The sequence below is a fragment of the Microcaecilia unicolor genome, chromosome 2 (genome assembly GCF_901765095.1).
Source record: "Microcaecilia unicolor chromosome 2, aMicUni1.1, whole genome shotgun sequence".
Lineage (NCBI taxonomy): Eukaryota > Metazoa > Chordata > Amphibia > Gymnophiona > Siphonopidae > Microcaecilia > Microcaecilia unicolor.
In genome coordinates this window covers 355,012,598-355,039,182 of record NC_044032.1, presented here as the reverse complement: position 1 = coordinate 355,039,182, position 26,585 = coordinate 355,012,598, and the positions used below count along the sequence as shown (strand labels likewise).

General features: G+C 44.1%; 1 protein-coding gene, 1 long non-coding RNA gene and 1 pseudogene across 2 annotated transcripts in view; 1 reads left to right on the top strand and 2 right to left on the bottom strand.

Annotated features, from left to right (window-relative positions):
* Positions 1-438: 438 nt before the first annotated feature.
* On the top strand, positions 439-4,503 carry LOC115463745. The gene is made up of 2 exons (XR_003941067.1): positions 439-766; positions 4,137-4,503. It is a non-coding gene; the product is annotated as an uncharacterized LOC115463745 (long non-coding RNA).
* Positions 4,504-4,596: 93 nt separating this feature from the next.
* The window catches only part of TNKS (tankyrase), a 505,381-nt gene continuing 483,392 nt past the window's right edge, over positions 4,597-26,585 (bottom strand). The window contains exons 26-27 of the mRNA XM_030194488.1: positions 17,934-18,090; positions 4,597-4,958 (exon numbers count right to left, since the gene is read on the bottom strand). Of these exons, the coding sequence (XP_030050348.1) occupies positions 4,827-4,958; positions 17,934-18,090 (289 nt within the window). The 3' untranslated portion in view covers positions 4,597-4,826. The remainder of the gene's footprint in view (positions 4,959-17,933; positions 18,091-26,585) is intronic.
* LOC115463798 lies at positions 12,409-12,551 on the bottom strand (annotated as a pseudogene).

Below are 26,585 nucleotides of genomic sequence, written 5' to 3'. Positions count from 1 at the left end.
GCACTACTAGGACAGCAATAAAAAGATTGTCAGCGGCAGTCAGGACATTGTACTATCCAGATAGCAGTGCTGAATATACGTGTTTTATTTAACCACTGTAGCTGGTGTTAAAATCAGCTCAATACACTAGCTGAATATAATCTATATTTGTAAGTTTTAGATGTCAATAAAATGGAATCATCTTTCTGGATAGTTAAACAAGCAAAAGTAGTATTAAGTGCAAAATTCTGCATATAGATTCAAGCTCTCTGTAGACTAAATGTACTAAAACGTAACATTACATTAGTATTAACACATATTACTAGTAAAATGGGATCTGCAGTGAATAACACGTGTTAATGCATGATAGCATGCTATGGCACTTTTTAATAAGTCTAGCCCTGCCAATTTAAATTCACTGTTTTGGTTTATATACTACCTACAAAAATGATAAAATCAAAACTACTCACTGTATGCGGTTTCATTTGTTATTTATTTTTAAAAATGGAGGGCTCTGATATACTTGTTGGTCTCTAGAAAGGTGTCAAAACACATTTTAACAGTCACATTTGCTTGCACATAAACATATTACATTATAGGTTACTCTTTATGGTCATTATTGTTCAGCTCCTTAAGCTGTATCTTGCGAAAGTGTGTTTAATACTCACTCCTGTGAATATCTGTATTCTGCACTCTAACCTATAATGTAATCTGAAATTTAAGAGACTGAACTTATTATTAAAGAGCTGTTTGTGCCCGCAGATGGAGCTGATCTACTTCACAGAAAGTGAAGATACATACCTGTAGCAGGTATTCTCCGAGGACAGCAGGCTGATTGTTCTCACAATTGGTCGTCGTTCGCGACAGCCCAGGAGACTAGCAAACACTTGCAAAGCAAAACAAATTCTCGAGAACGCTCAGTCGCGTGGACCGAACACACTGCACATGCGCGAATGGCTTCCCGCCCACGACGCGAGCATGCTCTCTTCAGTTTAATAAAAAACAAAATAAAGAATTGGAACAACTCCAAAGGGGAGGAGGGTGGGTTGTGAGAACAATCAGCCTGCTGTCCTCAGAGAATACCTTGCTACAGGTATGTATCTTCACTTTCTCCGAGGACAAGCAGGCTGCTTGTTCTCACAATTAGGGTACCCTAGCCCCCAGGCTCACTCAAAACAAAGAACATTGGTCAATTGGGCCTCGCAACAGCGAGGACATAACTTAGATTGACCTGAAAAGAAACACAAACTAAGTGAGAGGCAGCCTGGAACAGAACAGAAATGGCCTAGGAGGGTGGAGTTGGATTCTAAACCCCAAACAGATTCTGCAGCACCGACTGCCCAAACCGACAGTTGCGTCGGGTATCTTGCTGAAGGCAGTAGTGAGATGTGAATGTGTGGAATGATGACCACGTTGCAGCCTTGCAAATCTCTTCAATAGAAGCTGACTTCAAGTGAGCCACTGATGCAGCCATGGCTCTGACATTATGAGCCGTGACATGGCCCTCTAGAGTCAGCCCAGCTTGGGCATAAGTAAAGGATATGCAATCCGCTAGCCAATTAGAGATTGTGCGTTCTCCGATGGCAACTCCTCTCCTGTTGGGATCAAAAGCAATAAACAACTGGGCGGACTGTCTATAGGGCTTTGTCCGCTCCACATAAAAGGCCAATGCTCTCTTACAGTCCAAGGTGTGCAACTTGTCTTCACAAGGGCGGGTATGGGACGGGGAAAAAATGTTGGCAAGACAATTGACTGGTTCAGATGGAACTCCGACACCACCTTCGGCAAGACTTAGGGTGAGTGGGTAGGACTACTCTGTTATGATGAAACTTGATATAAGGTGCATGCACTACCAGGGCTTGGAGCTCACTGACTCTATGAGCTGAAGTAACAGCCACCAATAAATGACCTTCCAGGTCAGTACTTCAGATGGCAGGAATTCAGTGGCTCAAAAAGAGCTTTCATCGCTGGGTGAGAACGACGTTGAGATCCCATGACACTGGTGGAGGTCTGAAAGAGGGCTTTGACCAAAGCAAACCTCTCATGAAGCGAACAACTAAAGGCTGTCCAGAGATAGGCTTACCTTCTACACGTTGAAGATAAGCACTAATTAAACTAAGGTGAACTCTTACGGAGTTAGTCTTAAGACCAGACTCTGATAAGTGTAGAAGGTATTCAGCAGGGTCCATGTAGGACAAGTAAAAGGATCTATGGCCTTGCTGTCACACCAGACGGCAAACCTCCTCCATTTGAAAGAATAACACTTTTTCGTGGAATCTTTCCTGGAAGCAAGACTCGGGAGACACCCGCTGAAAGACCCAAGGAGGCGATTTCTAAGCTCTCAACATCCAGGCTGTGAGAGTAAGAGACCTGAGGTTGGGATGTAGAAGTGACCCCCTCGTTCTGGGTAATGAGGGTCGGAAAACAGTCCAATATCCACGGTTCTTCGGAGGAAAACTCCAGAAGAAGAGGGAACTAGATCTGACGAGGCCAAAAGGAGCAATCAGGATCATAGTTCCCTGGTCTTGCTGAGTTTCAGTAAAGTCTTCCCTACTAGAGGTATGGGAGGATACGCATACAGAAGGGCCTGTCCCCCAATGTAGGAGAAAAGCATCTGACGCTAGTCTGTCATGGACCTGAAATCTGAAACAGAATTGAGGGACTTTGTGACACAAATTTTTGTATATCAAAATGTGCTCAGTCCGTGCCTGGTGCAACCATTATATCCCCAGGGAGAATATGTGGTCATGTCACAGTTGGAACCATTACTGCACATTCGATGTTCCGCCTCCTTAAATGTATGTACATACACCCAGACCAAATATAAGGCCTTCACCATATATGAGATAGTATAATAAATTTATCACATTTTCATATTTGTTGACAAAACATTGTTCAACCTTCTTAGACCCTACTAGCTCACTCCTGCACTACATATATGGAGGTACATGCATATTCAGTGACACTGATACAACTATCCCCACAAACAAAACAACCAAATCTGTCCAAAAAATTGCACAGCAATATTATTATAATCACTTCCCTTAAGGATATCTTGTGCTCTTGTTGGTGCTCAAAACATACTCATACATTCATCCATGCTTTCTCTCAGTTTCAGTACTTGTTCCCTCGGCTCCCCGGAGCTCTCGGTACTGTGCATGGAAGGAGAATGATGACGGTGCTTCTTAGCCTTCGCTCAACACCTGTCATTGAGACGCTTCGGTACTGAAGAGGAGGACGTGGAATCCTCACGCCTCCTCGGGGCCAGGTCCGACGAAGGTCGGTGCCGGGGGGGCCTGCATAGCAGTAGGCCTGAAGATAGGAGGAGACCCACTCAATGCCTCGCTGCTCCCAGCGCGATGGGGTCTTTCGGCAGCCATTACCTGCGCTCTCGATGTCGCTGCTTCCCTCGACGTCGACGACCTTGGTACTGATGTTGATGCCAACGTCGAAGGACCGGACCGATCTGCAAAGAGCTTCTCACGTTGAGCCTCCCGGACACTTAGGTCCGTTTCTTCATTAAAGAGCACAGCAGCTTACACGCAGCTGGCAAATGCTCGGGCCCAAGGCACTGGAGACACCATGCGTGGGGGTCGGTACCCGAGATGGTCCGGTTGCAGCGAGTACAACGCTTGAAGCCGCTGGGAGTCCTCGATGACATGGACGGAAAAACAGCGGCTGCGAAATTAAGACTCTATTGTGCCAAAGAAAAAGGCACAAAAGGGAAAAATTGACTCCGGTCGAGCAGCCTAAAGGGCGGCCCGCGACCGAAAAAAAAGAAGGAAATTTAGAAAGGTGAAGAAAAACTAATAAATAAGGGAAAAAACTACTTTTTTAAAAAAAATTGTCAAAAAGTACTACCACGAAGAAGAAAAGAAAAACAAGGGGAGCAGTAAACGCTGAATTTCAGTCTCCTGAGCCGAAATAGAGTGCAGCCTAACAAAAGACGTGTCGCTCAAGATGCGGATCAAAAAGAACTGAAGAGAGCACACTCGCGTCGTGGGAAGCCGTTTGCGCATGCGCGGTGTGTTCGGTCCACGCGACGGAGCGTTCTCGAGAATTCTTTGTTTTGCTTTGCAAGTGTTTGCCGGTCTTCTGGGCCGTCGCGGACGATGACCTAATTCTGAGAACAAGCAGCCAGCTTGTCCTCAGAGAAGAATATCTCCTCACTTAAGAATGAGTACTGAAGTTGATCAAACTCAAACACTTAAGATGTTCCCTTAGAAAATGGGCCTGTGTGGACCAGGAGGCAATTTAAACATGATCTCTCTCTCCCTCCTTCACATGACCTTCTCGATGTAAATGATGTTCATGATGTAACAAATGTTTCACAAAAGTGCAAAAAAAACAAAAAACAAAACAAAAAAAACAGGACACACATTGTCTCAAATTTATAAAAAAAAAACATGGCATTGTAAATTAGTCAACTTGTCTTTGTGCAAAAAAACATTCTCAAAACTTTCTGGCTCATTTTCAGAACATATATATTTCAATATTTGGTTAAATAAAAAAACAACAACCCCATTTGGTTACTGTGCGTTTATGATTATCGGCAAATAAAACAGCCGGAATTTAGTGTATGAAACACAGTCAGATGGTAATGATGATCTGAATGTAGAATAATGTTCCCTAAGTCTTGGTCAAGCCCCATTTGCACTGAAAATGAGCCCGAGATATATGTAAAGGCAGCCTCTTGTAAACCTCTCCTCAAACACCATGGCAGTTAAATATGCACCAGTTACTCATACCATATTCATTTCATATAGCAATACTTATAAAAGATATACATGTTATTTCCAGGCTTGCAGGAATTGTATAGTAATAGGTTTTCTGCACAAAGTCAGAATTCAGTCCAAGATTGAACATCTCTGTCTTTTCTTCCTATGTGTAACTAAGTCTTCTGCTCCCTCTGCTGTGGTAGCCTGTGATGGTGTCTCTGGCTTCACTATCTGGTAAGTGATGAGATATTCTGGATATGCCTAATAAGGATGCCAACAAGAAAAAAAAGAAAGTTCATAAAGTATTTTAGCAGTTTAGCCTGATGCAGAAAATGTTAAAAAGCATCTGTTTCATTTTTCAAGATATATACTTCTTTACACCTACTATATTCATATGGCTTGTATTATAACATTATTGTACAGGTGAATTGGTTTATCTGTTTAGTTGTACAATATTGAATACACTGTCAGTAAAACTTAAACATCCTCTTTGCACCCCTCAAGTGAAGGAACCTGATATAAGTTGTTAATCAACCTATAGATAACCAATAGTCTCAGGTTGATGCTAATGCCCACATCTTGCTGAGATCAATAGACAAGAAGTGTGATAAGAATCTGAATCATGAAACATCTTAAGACTTTTTTTTTTTAACAGAATTCCTAAAATTCACATACAGTACTGTTAACTCATTCCCTACCCAGACCAACAATAGTGTCAGGCTCCCCACTGTCCAATGCAGAGCCCAACGTAACTATTAGGGCAAACCAAGCAGTCCCCTTTGGGCAGTGCTTCTCATCCTCTCCAGGAGGCACACCTAGCCAGTCGGGGTTTTCAGGATCACAACACTGAACATGCATGAGATAAATGTACATATACTGGAGATCCACTGTATGCACATATATCTCATGCATACTCATTACAGTAAGCCTGAAATCTAACTGGCTAAGCACTGGCTCAGTGTGACAGCATCAGGGGGAGAGGGAGTGGCAAAGGAACTGCTGCATTTAAGATAGAACTACAGAACTTAATAGTCATTTAACAACCAAAACCATATACTTTTACTTGCCCAGAAGGTGGACATTTTCAAATAGCTCATTTACTTGCATACTGAAGGCACTTTCCAGAAGCCATTTATATAAAACACATATGATGTTGGTTTTGCAGAAGATTGCTCTGGGATGTTGGGATAATCAAAATTATTGTGTTTAGGGAAGGAATAAAGATGGCAGCAGTGGCATAGTGCAGTGCTCTCTTTGCTGGGAACTATGGTGAAAAATAAGGGAAAAACTGAGGGGTTTTCCGTCAGAATCTCAAACACAGTACATAAGCATTGCCATACTGGGACAGATCGAAGGTCCATCAAGACCAGCATCCTGTTTCCAGTTGCCAATCCAGGTCATAAATACCTGGATTGATCCCAGCAGGTAACAATACATCCTATGCTGATTATTCTAGAAATAAGCAGTGGATTTTCCCCCAAGTCCATTTTAATAATGGTCTAGGGACTTTTCCATTAGGAAGCCATCCAAACCTTTTTTAAACCCTGCTAAGTTAACCGCTTTTACTACATTCTCTGGCAAACAAATTCTACAGTTTAATTACACGGTCGGTGAAGAAATATTTTCTCCGATTCGTTTTAAATTTACTACTTTGTAGCTTCATTCATGCCCCCTAGTCCTAGTATTTTGGAAAGAGTAATATGCAATTCACATCTACCTGTTCCACTCCACTCATTATTTTATAGAACTCTATCATATCTCCCCTAAGTTGTCTTTTCTTCAAGCTGAAGAGCCCTAGCTGCCTTAGGCCTTTCCATTTAGGGAAGCCATCCCATCCCTTTATCATTTCAGCCTTGCACTGTGATTTCAGGACCCTGGCTTTGTCTGGTGAGAGAAACTGATTCCTCCAGGACCCAGTGAATTGCTGGTTGGTCTCCACACCACTAACAGGTGGAGCATCAGGCTCAGATATCTCTCTGATTCCCAACTTGCAGACCCCCCTCCCCCCCACCTCAAACCATTCCTTGATTGGATGCAGCAGCTCAGCATTTGTTGCTAGAGGATTCTGGATTATGGGGGAAGACTCTAGTGGATCCAGCTACGGTTGCTGGAGATGACATGGCTAGTTGGGTTTGGAGGCAACAGCTGCTGGAAGCCGAGAATCTCCCATTGTTGTTAACATGCACCTCTCTTCCCTCATGCCCTCACTCCCCCCCCCCCCCCCAAGATTGTGTGCTGCCTTTCTGATCTGTGATTCATAAAGCATGCAAGCAGGCAGCATCGTCTGGAGAGGGCGTTTGGGGAAGACAAAAGATACAGTCACACACAGCCTGTGTTGACTGCATCTATCTGCCCTCCTGTTCTTCCCCCTCCTCCCCCAACTGCCTGCATGCCTGTTCTGGCTCACATATCAGGCATGCGGCAGGAAGCTGTGTGGGGATGTTGATGAGACCCTGACCTCACAGGAAGGGGGATACGGGAAAGAAGATGGATTTCGTGGGAGAGGGAACTAGGAAGACATCGGACCTCGCGGGGGGAGGGGGGGACTTATTGGTGGTGTCCAGCCAAGAGTGGCATCCAAATGTGAGCAGGACCGTGGTCCAGAGGTGGGCAGCAGTGGTAGAGAGAAAGCCTCAGGGAGCATGTGCTGATATTCCGTATACTCCCCAATAGGGGAGCTCCTAACTGGCTCCCTGGGCAAAGAACCAATCAGGAGTTCCACAGCAGTAACGCTGACTTGACAGGAAAAAGGAAGAGAAGGAGAGCATAATTGCAGCCATGGGGGAAGCGAAGGAGAACATAAATGAAGCCAAGTGGGAAGGTAAGGTACTGAGTAGATCAATTTACTAACCTTATCTACCATCATCTATTATGTAGGTATTATATATTCCTCCAATATCATTTATTTACTATTTACCTTCTTTAAAGATGAGATGCTAAAAGAACAAGGAGATCTAGACACTGATACTGACGCTCTAAATTATCTGAGATGTCAGAGACAATCCGAGACAAACTTTGTGACATTAGCAACTTTGGAGATTACTTTGGCATTGGCCTTTGGATGGGAACTGGCTCTTAAGTTTATTTTTCAAAAAGAAAAAAATCCCTTTTCTGGGATCACAAATCAGGATTTTCCTGAACTGACAAAAGAAACCCCAGAAAAGAAGGAATAGTTTCCTACTTCTTAGACTGGGTGTTCTCCAACTGGGAATGCTCTTTTTCCTAAAATATCCATGTAAATGTATTGAAGTCAGTCAAATATGGCTTCTTTCAATCTTCTCGGCTCTAGATTTTTATTAGCAGCAGGCAGCTTGTATCCAGCTCCCCAGAAAAAAGCAGCACTTTAAAATCTGCAACATAAGTTTACTGGTTTGACACATGCCACATGTTAGATATTTGTTTTTTTGAATATTGTGTTTCTTCTTGATCTCACCCCCTACAATGTCATGGACTTCATTTATACTTTAGTACTTCTTTTTGTACAAGATTACCTTCCAGTATTTTTGCTGTATTTAGATTGTAAGCTCCTTTGAGCAGGGACTGTCCTTCTTTGTTAAACTGTACAGCGCTGCGTAACCCTAGTAGCGCTATAGAAATGTTAAGTAGTAGTAGTAGTAATATTTCTGTACAAGTGATTAATCCTCACTTGAATTTAAACATTTCTATATATTAAAATGTTTCAAAAATTATGTTTAATTATCAACATCTGGGTGGTGCTAAGGACCTAAGGGGGGGGGGGGAGGGGAAGGGGAAGCTGAAATTTTGCATAGGTCACCTAATTTTCTTACACTGCCCTTGGTCCCACTTTTACCATCATAGTTTGTGACTTCTGGGACATGCTAGTTATACTCCAAACAGAGTTAAACCCTTCCGTTTAGTAACATTCGGCACTTGAAACTCTGTACACTAATATCCTGTATCTGGAGTCTTAGAAGTAGATTAAGAGACTTAGAACAAGGAAATAATCCTCACTGAATTCCTACACCATTCATTTACAGGCTGGCAATGCAGGCACTAACAACATTTTTGCATTCAATCAAGTATATGTTAAGGCAGGTTTTAGATAGGGCATGGAGAGGGGGATTTGGGATGTCCAGGCTGGGGATGTGGAAAATTCCCACAGTATTTTACAAGAGTCTCTGCCAAATTCAGAGCCTCTTGTAAAGCTGCAGGACTGCATATTGATCACCCCCACATTCAATGGGAGCAGTGATTTTAAAAAGTTGAACATGGGTTATAAAAGCTGTTTCTGTAGCTTACATAGTGGGGACAGCAGCTTTTTAAAATTGCTGTTCCTTATCTGCACGCACACCCAATCTGCACCATGAGTCCTCTATCCCTCAGCAACCCACCCCAACGTCTATGCCCCTCCCAGACTCTCCCCACAATACATCAGAACCTGCTGATGCACTCCTCAAGGGAAGGCATCTTATCTCTGTAACCTAGCCCCCTTCCCCAAGCAACATTCTCCACAGCTATACAATCTCCCAGCTCCCCCCCCCCCCCCCCCCACAATCAGACTTTTCACTCCTAGCAGTTAAGACTCCTCCTCCAAGGTCTCCATAGCAAGACCACTCCACCTCACCACTCTCTGATCCCTTATCCAGGTCCTACTGGGCTCCCTTGTGTCTAAGGGAGTAGGCGCAATCCCTGGTCCCAGGTCTGAAATGGCAGCTGTGGTCTATAGCTGTAATCTTGTGATACTGTTAGGGGTCAGACTGACCCCTAGTAGTACTGTGATATTACTACTAAGGGTCATGAGCTAAAGAAACCCAGAGCTAAAGGAGCAGGAATGAGTGAGAATCACTCCTGCTCCCTTCAGATAAGGTTGGAGGAAGGAGGGGTCTTTTAAGGGAGGCCTGGGGGGTTATTGGTCAGGTGAGGTAGGATGCCTTTGGGTGGAAGAATGGCAAGTTCTGATGCCTTGGGTGTGTGTGTGTGGGGGGGGGGGGGGGGGGGGGGGGGGAGGGGCAGACTTTGGCCTTGCCACCTGCCCCTTCAGGAAGGCACTTATTCATGCCTGGAAGCAGGAATAAATACCACTGTCTAGATCCAGAAGTCAGAAACAACTTTAAATCAGCACCAGATAATCAATGCTGGTACCGGGATATGGAATATCTAGGGTTAATTCTGCCCGTGGTGGTCGACGTAAAAACCCCCCCCCCCCCAAAAAAAAAACCAAACCGCTCACCACTGAATATCAACCAGCGTATTTTACTACCAATGAAATGTGTGATTCCGATGATAAATGTTGATCAAGAATCACACTTATTTTATTTCTTTATTTGTAGCATTTGTATCCCACATTTTCCCACCAATTTGCAGGCTCAATGTGGCTTACTTGAAGGAACAAGTCTCTCTGCAAGGATGCATCAAAAGAGGATGGTGGTTGTCTCAATCTCCATGCTCCCTGCAACTTCCACTGAAGCCTGTTTTCCTCACCCTCACTTGATGTCTGGCATTGGAATCCCTTGATGCTGGTTCAGATGTAGTGGAATCCTACATATGCATTGGATGGGATTTCAATGGAGGCCTGTCTCGATGGTTTTTATTAATACTTGATGCAGAGCTTTTCAAGGTTGATATCCCCCCCATCATCTGGTGTTTTTGGGGTTAATGCTTCTGAAGCCACAGGGAAGAACTTATTTAAATCAAAGAGCTTGTCTTTATGCTCTTGACAACCATAAATACTGCTAGGCATCATCTTTTGAAAGGTTCTGTAAAACTAGGCATGTTGTGTTTGTGCCCCAGGCACAATTTGTGAGTGCAGATGACTGACACGTCTTAATGAACCACCTGCAGTTTTTGACTTCATTGTAAGTGTTCAGTTTCTGGGACACTGTCAGAAAATAGCTGATGTGAAATCACACAGTTCAAAGGTAAAAATCTCTCTACCATTACTGCTTTCTTGGTCTTTAATAACCTATGAAAAAGCAAACAATCCAAAGTCAAACACATATCCTTAGTCTGGGAGTTCTGATCAGGAGAAAGCTAGTCTACGAGCATACTATGCAATTAAGATGAAAGTATGGCCAACAAAGTTTTTTCCAACAGGCTGTACACACACAAACAGATCATGAAAACTATAAAAACTGTTTTCTGATGGGGTGAGGCAACCTCCCCCCCCCCCCCAAACCCCCCCCCCCTCATCTCTTTAAATATATTGTTTTACTCATGAAGTCCCACACTATAACTATTGGCTCTGCAGAAAGAAAACAATTAAGATTGCCCCCATGTGTCCTTAGACATGCCTGACCAATTTACTTCAATTCTTTGAAGGAGTAAACAAACATGTGGACAAAGGGGAGCCGGTTGATATTGTGCATCTGGATTTTCAAAAGGCGTTTGACAAGGTACCTCATGAAAGGCTACAGAGGAAATTGGAGGGTCATGGGATAGGAGGAAAAGTCCTATTGTGTATTAAAAACTGGTTGAAGGATAGGAAACAGAGAGTGGGGTTAAATGGGCAGTATCCACAATGGAGAAGGGTAGTTATTGGGGTTCCTCAGGGGTCTGTGCTAGGACCGCTGCTTTTTAATATATTTATAAATGATTTAGAGATGGGAGTAACTAGCGGGGTAATTAAATTTCCTGATGACACAAAGTTATTCAAAGTCATTAACTTGCGACAGGATTGTGAAAAATTACAGAAGGACCTTACGAGACTGGGCGGCTAAATGGCAGATGACATTTAATGTGAGCAAGTGCAAGGTGATGCATGTGGGAAAAAAGAACCCGAATTATAGCTACATCATGCAAGGTTCACGTTAGGAGTTACGGACCAAAAAAGGGATCTGGGTGTCGTCGTCGATAATACACTGAAACCTTCTGCTCAGTGTGCTACTGTGGCTCGGAAAGCGAACAGAATGTTGGGTATTATTCGGAAAGGGATGGAAAACAGGTATGAAGATGTTATAATGCCATTATATCGCTCCATGGTGCGATCGCACCTTGAGTATTGTGTTCAGTTCTGGTCGCTGCATCTCAAGAAAGCTATAGTAGAATTGGAAAAGGTGCAGCGAAGGGCGACTAAAATGATAGCGGGGATGGGACGACTTCCCTATGAAGAAAGACTAAGGAGGCTAGGGCTTTTCAGCTTGGAGAAGAGACGGCTGAGGGGAGATATGATAGAGGTATATAAAATAATGAGTGGAGTGGAACAGGTGGATGTGAAGTGTCTGTTCACGCTTGCCAAAAATACTAGGACTAGGGGGCAAGCGATGAAACTACAGTGTAGTAAATTTAAAACAAATCGGAGAAAAATTTTCTTCACCCAACGCGTAAACTCTGGAATTAGTTGCCGGAGAACATGGTGAAGGCGGTTAGCTTGGCAGAGTTTAAAAAGGGGTTAGACGGTTTCCTAAAGGACAAGAGTGGTGGCATCGGAGAGGTGATGGCGTGGGGCTGGTGTGGTTGGGAGTGCTCAGTGGAGGTATGCTGCTGCGGCTGGGCTGCTGGGGGGCAGGCATGGAATGGTCGAGGCATCGTTGCGCTCCTGCCCTGCCACCTGCCAATGTGCAGGAAGGTCAGTGGACTTGACACTCAGGCACATATCAGTGGGATCTTTGGGATGTGTAGACAGTTTTCACTTAGCTTTGGGTTAGCTGGAGTAGAGCTGGAGTGGATATTATGCTCTTCAGCAGTACCACAGCTTTCACTGATGTATTCCGTGTTAGTGCTCGTGTACGTGTTTCTTATATAAAATTCTTCCCGTCTTTAATCAATATCAGAACCCGGGGCCGCAAGGTGCGTTCAAAGTGTCTATGATCAATGTGTCCTGCAATTCACACCAATTCTCGCAGCTAGCTGCATTCTTCATCGAACCACGTGCTGAGTGATCCACCGCTAAGAGTTTAAACTTCTTCTACTTACCTATAAATGTATTCACTCTGCTGCTCCCCAGTATCTCTCCACACTCGTCCTTCCCTACTCCCCTTCTCGTGCGCTCCAATCCATGGATAAATCCTTCTTGTCTGTTCCCTTCTCCTCTACTGCCAACTCCAGACTTCGCTCCTTCTGTCTCGCTGCACCCTACACCTGGAATAAACTTCCTGAGCCCTACGTCTTGCCCCTTCCTTGACCATCTTTAAATCTAGATTGAAAGCCCACCTCTTCAACATTGCTTTTGACTTGTAACCACTTGTACCTCTCGCTTCTACCTACCCTCCTCTCCTCTTTCCTCTACACAATAATTGATTTGCTTACTTTATTATTTTTGTCTATTAGATTGTAAGCTCTTTGAGCAGGGACTGTCTTTCTTCTATGTTTGTGCAGCGCTGCGTATGCTTTGTAGCGCTATATAAATGCTAAATAGTAGTAGTAGTAGTAAGTCCATAAACCGCTACTAAATGGACTTGGGAAAAATCCACAATTCCGAGAATAACATATATAGAATGTTTGTACGTTTGGGAAGCTTGCCAGGTGCCCTTGCCTGGATTGGCCGCTGTCGTGGACAGGATGCTGGGCTCGATGGACCCTTGGTCTTTTCCCAGTGTGGCATTACTTATGTACTTATGGCTTTGCCTTTCCAGAGAGCTCAAAGATGTTCATTCAGCACAAACTCTGGTGCCAAAGTGACCCACTTATGTGACTCAGAAAAACTGTTCTGCCCACAGCAAATAATGAGAGCCATGTGGGCAAAAATGAGGTTGTGACAGCCTTATTCCTACATCAAACTAGAATAAAATAGATCTTGGATGTAAATCCAGGAGAGGCAAATAAAGATTTAATATCCAGTAGGGTGAATAATCATTTTGGGGAAGGAGCAGAGGCACAGTGAAACCTGGACATTCAGGGAATCACAGTAAGAAGGTTTCAACAAAGCTGAAAGAAAGTCAGGTGTGCTTAATGAGAGAGCAGGATAAAGGATGCACATTATCAACTTCTAAGCAGCTTGTACATCCAAAGAAAAACATAATTTGAAGTGCCTGTATATCAATGCTCGAAGCCTAAAAAATACGATGGGAGAGTTAGAGTATATAGCACTAAATGATGAAGTAGATATAATAGGCATCTCAGAGACTTGGTGAAAAGAAGACAATCAATGGGATACTGTACTGACAGGGTAAAAAATTGTATCGCAATGACAGAAAGGATCAAATTGGAGGGGGGGGGGGGTTGCACTATATGTTAAAGAGGGTATGGAGTCAAATAAAATAAACATTCCACATGAAACACATAGCAATGTGGAATCACTATGGATAAAAACTCCACGTGTGAAGGGAAGGAGTATTCTTGTAGGGCTGTACTACCGTCCGCCAGGACAGATGAAGAAATGTTTACAGAAATTAGGAAGCTGGCAAATTGAGCATGCTATAATAATGGGTGATTTCAATTATCCCAATATTGACTGGTTAATGTTTACATCAGGGGAGTGCCAGGAGATAACATTTCTAGATGTAATAACGACTGCTTCTTGGAGCAACTGGTCCAGTAACCGACAAGAGAGGGAGCCTTTTGGATCTGGTCCCTGGTGGCTTGCAGGCCATAGTGTGAGATGTGGTGCTGTTGGGTCCCTTGGAAAACCAGTGAGCAAAACACGATCAAGTTTGAGCTACTATCTGGGATGAACCCACAACGGAAATGTACTGTAGCTGCACTTAATTTTTGACAAGCGACTATAATAAAATGAGGAAAATGGTTAAAAGAAGCTAAACGGATTGGCTGCAAAGGCTAGAACACTAAATCAGTGCGTGGATGTTATTCAAAAACACCATCTTGGAAGCCCAGACCAGATGCATTCCATGTGTTTGCAAAGGTGGAAAGAAGAGAAAATGACAGACAGCATGGTTAAAAGGTAAAGTGGAAGAGGCTATTACGGCCAAAAGAATGCCCTTCAAAGAATGGAAAAAGGACCCAAATGAAGAAAACAAGAAGCACATAAGCACTGGCAAGTCAGATGCAAAGCATTAATAAAGAAGGCTACTAGAGAATATGAAGAGAAACTTGCCACTCACAGTAACAACTTTTTCAGGTACATCAGAAGCTGTGAGGGAATCTGTTGGGACTGTTAAGTCACGAAGGAGCAAAAGGGCATTCAGGGAGACAAGGCCATAGTGGAGAAACTGAATTCTTTGCTTTGGTCTTTACGGAAAAAGATGCAAGAGATTTTGCCTGCACCGGAAATGGTTTTCAAAGGTGATGAAGTGGAGGAACTAAAGGAACCTCTGTGAATCTGGAAGAAGTACTGAGCCAAATCAAGAGTAGTAAATCACCTAGACTGTATGGCATACATCCAAGGATACTCAAAGAACTCAGCATGACATTGCTGATCTGTTAGTAATATGTAACCTGTCATTAAAATTGTTCATAGTACCTGAAGATTGGAGGATGGCCAATGTGACAATTTTTAAAAAGGGTTCCAGGGGTGATCCTGGAAATTATAGACCGGTAGCCTCACGTCAGTGCCGGGCAAAATAGTGGGAACTATTATAAAATCAGTTGGAAATTATTATAAAGAACAAATTACAGAACACATAGACAAACATGTTTAATGGGACAGAGTCAGCATGGGTTCAGCTAAGGGAAGTCTTGCCTCACCCATTTTGCTTCATTCTTTGAAGGCCACTTATAACATGTGGATAAAGGTGAGGCTGGTGAAGTAGTGTATCTAGATTTCAGAACAATTTTGATAAAGTTCCTCATGAGAGACTCCTGAGAAATTAAGAGTCATGGATAGGAGGCAATGTTCTGGTGTGGATTAGGAATTGGTTTTTGGACGAAAAAACAAAGGGTAGGGTTAAATGGTAATTTCTCGTCAATGGAGGAGGGTGAACAACGGAGTGCCGCAAGAACTAGTGCTATTTAGCATAATGAGATGGATATTGGAACAATGACCGAGGTGATTAAATTTGCAGATGACAAAAACTATTCAAGGTTGTTAAAACATATGCAGACTGGAAATATTGCAGGAAGACCTTAGAAATTGGAAGACAGGGCATTCAAATGGCAGATGAAATTTAATGTGGACAAATGCAAGGCGATGCACACTGGAAATAATAATTCGAATCATAGTTTGCCTGATGCTAGGGTCCACCCTTGAGGTCAGCACTCTTGAAAAAGATCTAAGTGTTGTAGATAATACGCTGAAATCTTCTGCTCAATGTGTGGCAGCGGCCAAAAAAAGCAAACAGGATGCTAGGAATGGAGGAGCAAGCCTAGTGGTTAGTGCAGTGGACTTTGATCCTGGGGAACTGAGTTCAATTCCCACTGTAGCTCCTTGTGACTCTGGGCAAGTCACTTAACCCTCAATTGCACCCTGGTCCAAATAAGTACCTGAATATATGTAAACCGCTTTGAATGTAGTTGCAAAACCTCAGAAAGGCGGTACATCAAGTCCCATTTCCATTACTACTACTACTTATTTCTAAAGCGCTACTAGACATACGCAGTGCTGTACACTTGAACATGAAGAGGACAGTCCCTGCTCGACAGAGCTTACAATCTAATTAGGACAGACAAACAGGACAACCAAGAGATAAGGGAATATTAAAGTGAGGCTAGACTGATAGGAAAGTGATAGTGAATAAGACTGAAAATACTATAATGCCTCTGTGATCGCTCCATGGTGCAACCTCACCTTGAGTACTGTGTTCAGTTCTGGTTGCCATATCTCAAAAAAGATATAGCAGAATTAGAAAAATTTCAAGAAGAGCGACCAAATTGATAAAGGGGATGGAACTCCTCTCATATCAAGAAAGGTTAAAGAGGTTAGGGCTCTTCAGCTTGGAAAAGAGACAGATGAGGGGAGAAATGATTGATGTCTACAAAATGCTGAGTGGTGTAGAACGAGAGAAGTTCAGTCGATTTTTTTTTACTCGTTCCAAAAGTAAGAACACCAGGGGACTCTCGATGAAATTACATGGAAATACTTTAAAACAATAGGGGGAAATATTTTTTCACATAACGAACAGTTAAGCTCTGGAATTCTTTGCCAGAGGATGTATTAACAGTTAGTGTATCTGGGTTTAAAAAAAGGTTTGGACACGTTCCTGGAGGAAAAGTCCATAGTCTGCTATTGAGACAAAAATGGGGAGGCAACTTCTTGCCCCAGGATTGGTAGCATGAAATGTTTCCATGATGTGGGTTTCTGCCAGGCACTTGTGACCTGGCTTGGCCACTGTTTGAAACAGGATACTGGGCTAGACGGACTACTGGTCTGACCCAGTATGGCTACTCTTATGTTCTTATGTTAATAAAAACTATGGGTGGGCTCTGCCTGTTGTTCAGATATTTTTATGAGGCTGATTGTGAATAGCTTCTAGAATCTTTGAAGACAAAGAAGTCAAATATTCCATTTTATAATAGTATGACATGTTATCAGCTCATAGATTTCACAGCTTATGTTTTCAAGCAGGCATGCTTATCTGGTATTCCTTTGGAGGCTAAACTTACCACAGCTGAAGTAACGCATCATGTTTAATGCAATCCTGTAGAGCTTTCAGTTTATTATAAGGTGGACATTTTTTTCTAATTATAAGATAATTGATATTGTATTAAGTGATTTAAAGATTATGAGCACTTAATTTTTTTCATTATAGTTTATGTTTGCCTTCAACTGTTAAAAGCAAAAATCAAAATTGGGGATATGAATATATTTAAAGAGATAAACCAAATTTTGTGACCTCTTGCTATCTGAGCCCCTTTTCTTGTGTGGCAGCGCTCATGAAACGATGCCCTATATGAAGGTAATAAATAAATGATCTATGCATTTTTGTACGGTTTCTAAATATTTGGTTTGACTCTGTGGGGTTGGTTTATAGACTGTACCACATGAAAGCTCATAAAAAGCTTCCAAGCAGGAAAGTCTGTTGCAAATTGAAGCTACACTGCATTTTGCACCCCTCCACTAAACATAGTAACTAAACTGAAAACTGCTTCCCCAGTAAGAGCTTGATAAATGCATATATACAATGAAATTCAGAAATGTGTTTTGCCATGTGTATACATATTTATAAAGTTCAAGTTTCTGACTGGGAAAGCTTTTTCATGTTTTATGCTCTAAAACCTCAGGAAATTACATTTTAGAATTTCAATAAAAAAAAACAGAAACCCTCAGAAAATCATTCCTCTTCAAGGCTAAAGAAAGATACCACTGCTAAACGAACCTGCACACTAACAAGTAACATACTTCTACCTTCTCTTCTTCACCAGTTTATTCCACTGAGACCAAGAAAGAGACCTAACTTTTTACAAGGCATTGCATCATGTGTTCATTACAGCCATTTTATAACTTACCTGTTCCCCTCTATAGATAACATATTCAGCGTATGCAAGCCCATTTACACTTGGTCTACCAATTACAGAATGATGCCCTGGAGGAGCATGAGCCATCTTCATTGTACTAAACTGTAAGAAGGACTTCCCAAGTGTCACTCGACAGAAAAGCATTTGTCTGAGGAGGTAAAAAAAAATGAAAAGGTACATATTAAAACTGTACCTCAGCATAAAACTAACTTCTGTTGCTACACAATTAAGTTACCCACTAGTATCCAACTTCTAAAGACTTTCAGAGGAATCTGAAGCAGCACGTTAAATGTCATAACGATGGTCTAAGATGGGAGAAGCCCTGAGCTCAAGGCACGGATATGTAATAAGATTAGGGATATTTTTCAGCAGCAAAATACTAACAGAAATCTCTCATCAGAAGCTACTGCCCAACAGCTTCCTCCTGCTCCTTTGGTCACTCACCACAAACTAGAAATTACAATAAGAATTCATGCATAACTATTTCCCTATTTTAGTGACTTCATGCTAACCATTGCTACCATTCATTGGCTGGTAGTCACAAACTGGTGATTCCATTGAACTTATTACAAATATACCATTAACAAGCCAATAGATGTCACTACTGAGCAACAGCTGGGGTTTGAAACACTGCACATTCAAATTACAGCATGGTTTAGGCAGACAGGAGAGGCTTTGAGTGCTATGGCACTATCTGCTTAGTGCTGGACCAGTCTGCAGTGGAGCAGCAACTCATCTGGTTAGCAGCATAATTCAGACTACTAACCAGTTAAGTGCATAAAGCTAGGACAGCAAAAAAGCCATTCTACACTTTATCCACCGAGCTAACCAGGCAACAGTCCTGGTGTCTGGTTAACTTCGGATTATCATACTGATCCAGATATTCTATATCAGTGCCTGGACATAACCTGGCACTGAATATCTGAGCTTAACTCAGCCAACTGATGTCAGCAGCTTAAAAACCACCGATTGCCTGGGACCAGGCAACTGAGACACAGAGCTGAGCCTGGGACAGGGGGTCACGCAGCCCCCCCCCCCCCCCCCTTACCTCCTGCATCTGCTCATCCCTTGGTCTGTCACTCTCCGCTCCTATGTGCCGAGACCCGGATTACTGCATTAACGTAATCACCCGGGTCCCGACACACAGGAGCAGGAGAGAGACAGACAAATGTAGCAGAACCTTGTTGCACTGGTTCCCCCCTTGGAGGCTGAGTTTGGGGAATCTTGCCCCCCTACCCGGGCAAAATGGTAGAGACTATTATTAAGAACAAAATTACAGAGCATATTCAAAAGCATGGATTAATGAGACAAAGTCAACATGGATTTAGTGAAGAGAAATTTTGCCTCACCAATCTACTACATTTCTTTGAAGGGGGTGAACAAACATGTGGATAAAGGTGAGCTGGTTGATATTGTGTATCTGGATTTTCAGAAGGCATTTGACAAAGTACCTCATGAAAGACTACAGCGGAAATTGGAAAGTCATGGGATAGGAGGTAGTGTTCTATTGTGGATTAAAACTGGTTAAAAGAAAACAGAGTAGGGTTAAATGGTCAGTATTCTCAATGGAGAAGGGCAGTTAGTAGGGTTCCTCAGGGGTCTGTGCTGGGACCGCTGCTTTTTAACATATAGAGATGGTAGTAACTAGTGAGGTAATTAAATTTGCTGATGACACAAAGTTATTCAAAGTCATTAAATTGCGGGAGGATTGTGAAAAAATTACAAGAGGACCTTACGAGACTGGGTGTCTAAATGACAGATGACATTTAATGTGAGCAAGAGCAAAGTGACACATGTGGGAAAGAGAAACCCGAATTATAGCTACGTCATGCAAGGTTCCACGTTAGGAGTCACAGACCAAGAAAGGGATCTAGGTGTCGTCGTTGATGATATGTTGAAACCTTCGGCTCAGTGTGCTGCTGCGGCTAAGATAGCAAATAGAATGTTAGGTATTATTAGGAAGGGAATGAAAAACAAAAATGAGGATGCTATAATGCCTTTGTATCGCTCCATGGTGCGACCGTACCTCGAATATTGTGTTCAATTCTGGTCGCTGCATCTCAAAAAAAGATATAGTGGAATTAGAAAAGGTGCAGAGAAGGGCGATGAAAATGATAAAGGGGATGGGATGACTTTCCTATGAGGAAAGACTAAAGCGGCTAGGGCTCTTCAGCTTGGAGAAAAGGCGGCTGAGGGAGATATGATAGAGGTCTATAAAATAATGAGTGGAGTTGAACGGGTAGATGTGAAGCGTCTGTTTACGCTTTCCAAAAATACTGGGACTAGGGGGCATGCGATGAAGCTACAATGTAGTAACTTTAAAATGAATCGGAGAAAAATTTTCTTCACTTAACGTGTAATTAAACTCTGGAATTCGTTGCCAGAGAATGTGGTAAGGCGGTTAGCTTAGCGGAGTTTAAAAAAGGTTTGGACAGCTTCCTAAAGGAAAAGTCCATAGACCATTATTAAATGGACTTGGGGAAAATTCACTATTTTTGGGATAAGCAGTATAAAATGTTTTTACTTTTTTGGGATCTTGCCAGGTATTTGTGACCTGGATTGGTCACTGTTGGAAATAGGATGCTGGGCTTGATGGACCTTTGGTCTTTCCCAGTATGGCAATACTTATGTACTCCCCCTTGAATATCAGGCCTTGAATTATTTGTTAACATATAGCTTTTAACATTTTTGGAAGGGGGGGAGTTGATGCTACAATTGCAAAATACTAATAATGTTGAAAATTTTACAACAAGGCTGCAAATATAGCAACACACAAAATAAAGAAATAACCACCTCCCCTCAAAATGGATAGAACACAGTTTCAATTAACCAAGCCAACAATAAAGGGAGGAAAAGAGAAAAAGATAACTACAATAGAACTTAAGGAAAATATAAGGAGGATAGTACACGCCTCAAATTATAGTTCTATCCTATTCTCTAGCAGGAGCCTTTCTATCTAGAATAAACCTAATTGTGATGGTTCAAAAAAGTATAATTCACTTCTTGTAACTTAAGCATTGCAGGGGACTTAAAAAAAAAAAAAAGCTCACAATGCAATTGTTCTCTCTTAATAAAAGGACAGTCTTATGTCTCACCAGCCCCCTGTGTTGGTTTCTGGGGAGGGGGTGTGAGGGCACTAGGCCACCAGGGCCTTAGCCACTGGGGGGTCTGGGGGTCTACTGGACCCCCAAGACTGACAGCGCCAACCCGGGCAGACAGTGAACCCGGGCTGCCTGGCTTAGATGGGAATGGGGGGAACAGACAGGGAAGCCTCAACCCTAATGCTAGCTCTGAGCTGGCATAGGGTTAAGGCGCTATTCTGCCTGTACGATCAGAGCGCTCTTCTCTGATCATATGGGTGAAAAACCACAGAGCTCATTTAAATCTAATTTTTTTTAAATTTTTTGTTACATTTGTACCCCACGCTTTCCCACTCATGGCAGGCTCAATGTGGCAGGCATGGAGGGTTAAGTGACTTAATTTAAATAAGCTCTGTGGTATTCCCTAGCGTGCTCGTTGTTTGTCACGCCAGGGTCCTCTCATTATGCCGCACTGGTAAATGTGGGCACTAGTGGCCTCTAGTGCCTGCATTTAGGTTTAATCATCGGCCCACAAATGTTTTGCTGACAAAGTGAAGATACTTACCTGTAGCAGGTATTCTCTGAGGACAGCAGGCCATTCATTCTCACATGTTGGGTGAAGTCATTCACATCAACCGGTGTGGAGCTTGAATAAAGCTAAAACAGTTTAAAGAGCACACGCAGCATCCTCATCGCTCAAGCGCGAGTGCCTTCCTACCCGCCACAACAGAGCGAGACCAGCAGTACAATATCATAGCACGGAAACAACTCCAAGGGGAGGTGGGAGGGTGAGTGAGAATGAATGGCCTGCTGTTCTCTGAGAATACTTGTTACAGGTAAGTATCTTCACTTCTCTTGAGGACAAACAGGCCATATTCTCACATGTGGGAAATCCCCTAGCTACCAGGCTCATTGAAAACAACCACCAGAGGTCAACTGGACCTCATCATGGCAGGGGCACAAATAGTAATTAACCTGAAACTATATACCAACTGTGTGAGAGTGCAGCCTGGAAAAGAATAAAATAGGCATAGGCGGATGGAGTTGGATTCTAGACCCCAAATATTCTACAGAACTGTCTGTCCAAACTGACCTGTCCTGCCAGGTATCCTGCTCAAGGCAAGTAGTGGAAATGTGAATGTGTGGACTCTGAAGCCCACAATGCAGCCTTGCAAACTTCTTTAATGGAGGCTGACCGCACATCGGCTATCGACAGCTATGGATCTGACATTATGAGCCTTGACCATGACCCCTCAAGAGTCAGTCCAGCCTGGGCATAAATAAATGAAATGCAATCTGCCAGCCAATTGGAGATATTGTGTTTCCTGATAGCAAGCCCCATCCTGTTGGGATCAAAAGAAACAACAAGCTGGGTGGACTGTCTGTAGGGCCTAGTGTGCTCCAAGTAAAAGGCCACTGCTCGCTTGCAGTCCAAGGTGTCCAGTACGCAATCCCCAGGATGGGCATGAGGTTTGGGAAAGAATGTTGAAAGAACGATCGAATGGTTCAGATGGAACTCCGACACAACCTTAGGCAGGAACTTAGGTTGCGTGCAGAGAACTATTCTGTTATGATGAAATTTAGTGAAAGTGAATCCTCCACTAGGGCCTGAAGCTCACTGACCCTGTGAGCTGAACAGCCACCAAAAACAGGACCTTCCAGGTCAAGTACCAGACATGACAGGAATCCAGTGGCTCAAAAGGAGCTTCATCAGCTGGGTGTGGATGACGCTGAGGTCCCATGACACAGTCGGAGGTCTGAAAGGGGGCTCTGTCAAAAGCAAACCTCTCATGAAGCGAACTAGAGGCTGTCCAGAGATGGGCCTACCCGCTACACAGTGAGGGTAAGCACTAATCTCATTACATAGTTGGTTTTGAGACCAGACTCAGAAGATGTAGAAGGTATTTCAAGCAGGGTCTGGGTAGGAAAGAAATGGGATCTAGGGCCTTGCCCTCACACCAGATGGCAAACCTCCTCCATTTGAAAGAGTAACATCTCTTAGCTGAATTTTCCTGGAAGCTAGCAAGGACCTAGGAGACACCCCCAGGAACATGCAAGGAAACAAATTCTAAGCTCTCAACATCCAGGCTGTGAGGGCCAGAGACTGGAGGCTGGGATGTAGAAGAGATCCCTTGTTCTGCATAAGGAGGGTTGGAAAACACTCCAATCTCCAAGGTTCTTCAGAGGACAATTCCAGAAGAGGGAACCAGATTTGTCTGAGCCTGTACGGAGTGATCAGGATCATGGTCCCTTGGTCTTGCTTGAGTTTCAGCAAGTCTTCCCCACAAGAGGAATGGCGAGGATACGCATACAGAAGACCTGTCCCACAATGAAGGAAGAAGGCATCCAATGCTAGTCTGTTGTGGGCCTGGAGTCTGGAACAGAATTGAGAGTTTTGTGATTGAACATAGTGGCAAACAGATTCACCAAGGGGGTGCCCCATACTCGGGAAGATCTCACAGGCAACACCCATGTTGAGTGACCACTCATGCAGTTGCATGACTCTGCTCAGTCTGTCAAGCCAGGCTGTTGCATTTGCCTGCCAGGTAAGTGGCCTTGAGAAGCATCCCATGCTGGACTACACAGTGCCATATCTGGAAGGCATCCTGACACAATGGGTGTGATCTGGTACTTCCCTGCTTGGTGGTGTAGTACATTGCAACCTGGACTGAATGAGCACAATTTAGATTGGATAGCAGATCTCTGAAGCCTTTACAGCGTTCCAGATTGCCTGTTAGCTCCAGGAAGCTGATCTGAAGTTGAGGTGACCAAGCACCTGGGTGTGAAGCGCATCCACATGAGCTCTCCCCCCCCCCACCCCCCAGGCAGGATGCATCCCTTGTCAGCAACCTCTGGGCTGAGGAATTTTGGAATGGAAGTTCCACAGTCAAACTGGACAGAATTGTCCACCAAAGTAGAGACTGAACCAACTCTGCTATTACTTGGATGACATCTGCTAGGTTCCCTGAGGCTTGGAACCACTGGGAAGCTAGAGTCCAAAGGGAAGTTCTAATGTAAAGACGTGCCATGAGGATGAACATGGACAGTGGAGGCCATATGGCCTATCAACCTCAACATCTTCCAAGCTGTGACATGCTGGCTTGGACCTGGAGTAGCAAAAGCGATGGCACAGGGAGAAAGGCCAGTGCCTGCATGTCCAGCAGGGCTCCTATGAACTCCAATTGTGAATGGATGGAGATGGGAGGGGTAGTTTAAAATGAACCCTAGTAATAGTTCTCCGCATGGACGTCCTGAGCACTGTCCTTTCAACATACTCTTCACCAGCCAATCATCCAAATAGGGGAAACATGGAATCCCAGGCTGCGTAGTGATGCTTTGTGACAACTGCAAGAAGTTGATTGAAAACTCAGAGCCAACGCGAGGCCAAAAGGCAGCCACTTGGTATTGGAAGTGATGTGTCCCCCAGCCGAAATTGAAGCTACATCCTGTGACCTGGAAGTATCGGGATGCGAGTCTAAGCATCCTTTAAGTCCAGAGAGCATAGTCAATTGTTTTCCTAAATAATGGGGAGAAGGGTGCCCAGGGGAAACCATTCCTGAACTTTTCTTTGAACAGGAATTTGTTCAGGGCTCTTAGGTCTAGGGCTCTTAGGATGCACTCCCCCTATTTTCTTGGGCACAAGTACCTGGAATAGAATCCCTGCTCTTCTTCCCCTGGTGGAAACAGTTCAACCACTTGGGCAATTTAGAAGAGCTGAAGTGAGACTCTCGGTGGGCAATTTGGTGGCCCTTGCGGAAAAGAGGAAATGAGGGCAGGACCAGAGCTGAGAGAGAGAGGAATGGCCCGAGCCTGCATGCCTTTTATCGCTGCTGCTGGCCCACCGTAACCCTGACTGGGTAAGTCAAGGTCAGCGTTTGCTGGGCTGGTGAACTCGGAGGGACTGCCGAACTGAGAGGGGTGGTGGGGGGCTTGGAGAGGGGTCACCATTGCAACTGGGAGGGGGTGGCGGAGAGCTTGGAGGGGGGTCAGCGTTGCTGGGCTGCTAAACTGGGAGGGGGGGGTGAAGGGCTTGGAGAGGGGTCAGCATTGCTGGGGGTGGTTGTGGCAGGCGCTGTGTGAGAGAGAGTGTGTGTGATGTGAATGAGTATGCAGCCTTCCCTTCCCTCCCGAGGGCGGGCAGTGAGAGCAATTACGAACCCAGGAACACTATACAGGCTTTCAAATGATGTGTGATAAAACGTCATAAAATAAATAGATACAAACTCTGAATGTTGAGCACCTGATTCTTATAACATGATGTCTGTTTAGTGGCCCTTTACCAGGAGAAAAAAAATATCTCTGCATGTTTTACAGTACCCTCCCCCCCCCATAGAAACTCTGAATGTTGAGCACCTGATCCTCATAACATGATGTCTGTTTAGTGGCCCTTTCCGGGAGAAAAGAATCCCTGCATATTTTACAGTAGCCTCTCCACCCAACTACCTATTCCAGACCTCCTCTCCGCTCCCCCGGTCCCCCCAGCTGCAGGGTACCAGCACATTACCTAGCTGAAGCCACCCTGGTGGTCTAGTGGATTCTTCGGGGCAGGAAAGATCCCCAGTTTTTCCCGCCCATTGCCGGCACCAACTCTCTTGCTGCTGCATTTTCTTTAAAATGGCTGCCGAGACTTACAATGGCAGCCTCGCAAGACTTCAGCGGAAGACTCGGCAGCCATTTTTAAATAGTGATGCAGCAGCAAGCAGGAAAGACTGGGGCCATTTCCTGCCCTGAAGAATCTACTAGACCACCAGGGTGGCTTCAGTCAGGTATGTGCTGGTACCCTGCAGCTTGGGGGACCGGGATAGCAGAGAGGAGGTCTGGAATAGGTAGTTGGGGTGGGACAGGATACTATAAAACGTGCAGGGATTTTTTTTCTCCTGGAAAGGGCCACTAAACAGACATCATGTTATAAGAATCAGGTGCTCGGGGGGGAGGAGAGACAAACAGGGAGCAGGAGGGAGCCCTGCATTAAGTGGTGTGCTGGAGGGAGCAGCCCTGCTGCATTTAACAACCAGCTCGTAAAATCTTTAAAAACTTAACAATTGGTACGAGCCGGCTCCAGCACACCACTGGGATTCCTGCTTTTAAAGTAGTACTATGGATCCTCATCAGTCTCCCATGAGCGCTCCTCATCAGTATCGGCAAAGAACTCCTCATGGGAGGGCCGAGACCAAGCTTACCTCAATACAGAGGAACCATGTCCTCGAGAGGGGTGTCAAGGTGTTGGCTCCAAACTTGACTCCTGTGAAACTTCCTTCACTGATGTCGAGGGTGGTGCCAGCAATGGGCAGAGGTCAACACTAGTGCTACCTGCAACACCGGCATCAGAGATCTCACACCGTAGGCTGAGGGCCCTGAAGGCAGCAGCAAGAGGCATGGCAGGTGCAAGCTCCCCAGACACCATGAACACTGCAGTAAAATCCACGCCAACTGTTCATGGAGCAACAGCGGCATACCTACCTTTATATGGCACCTGGGGCACAGCACAACTCCTCCGGGGCAACATGCACACCCCCAGGTGGTATGTGGAACAGGCACACTTCTGTTGGCTCTGCCAGTCCCC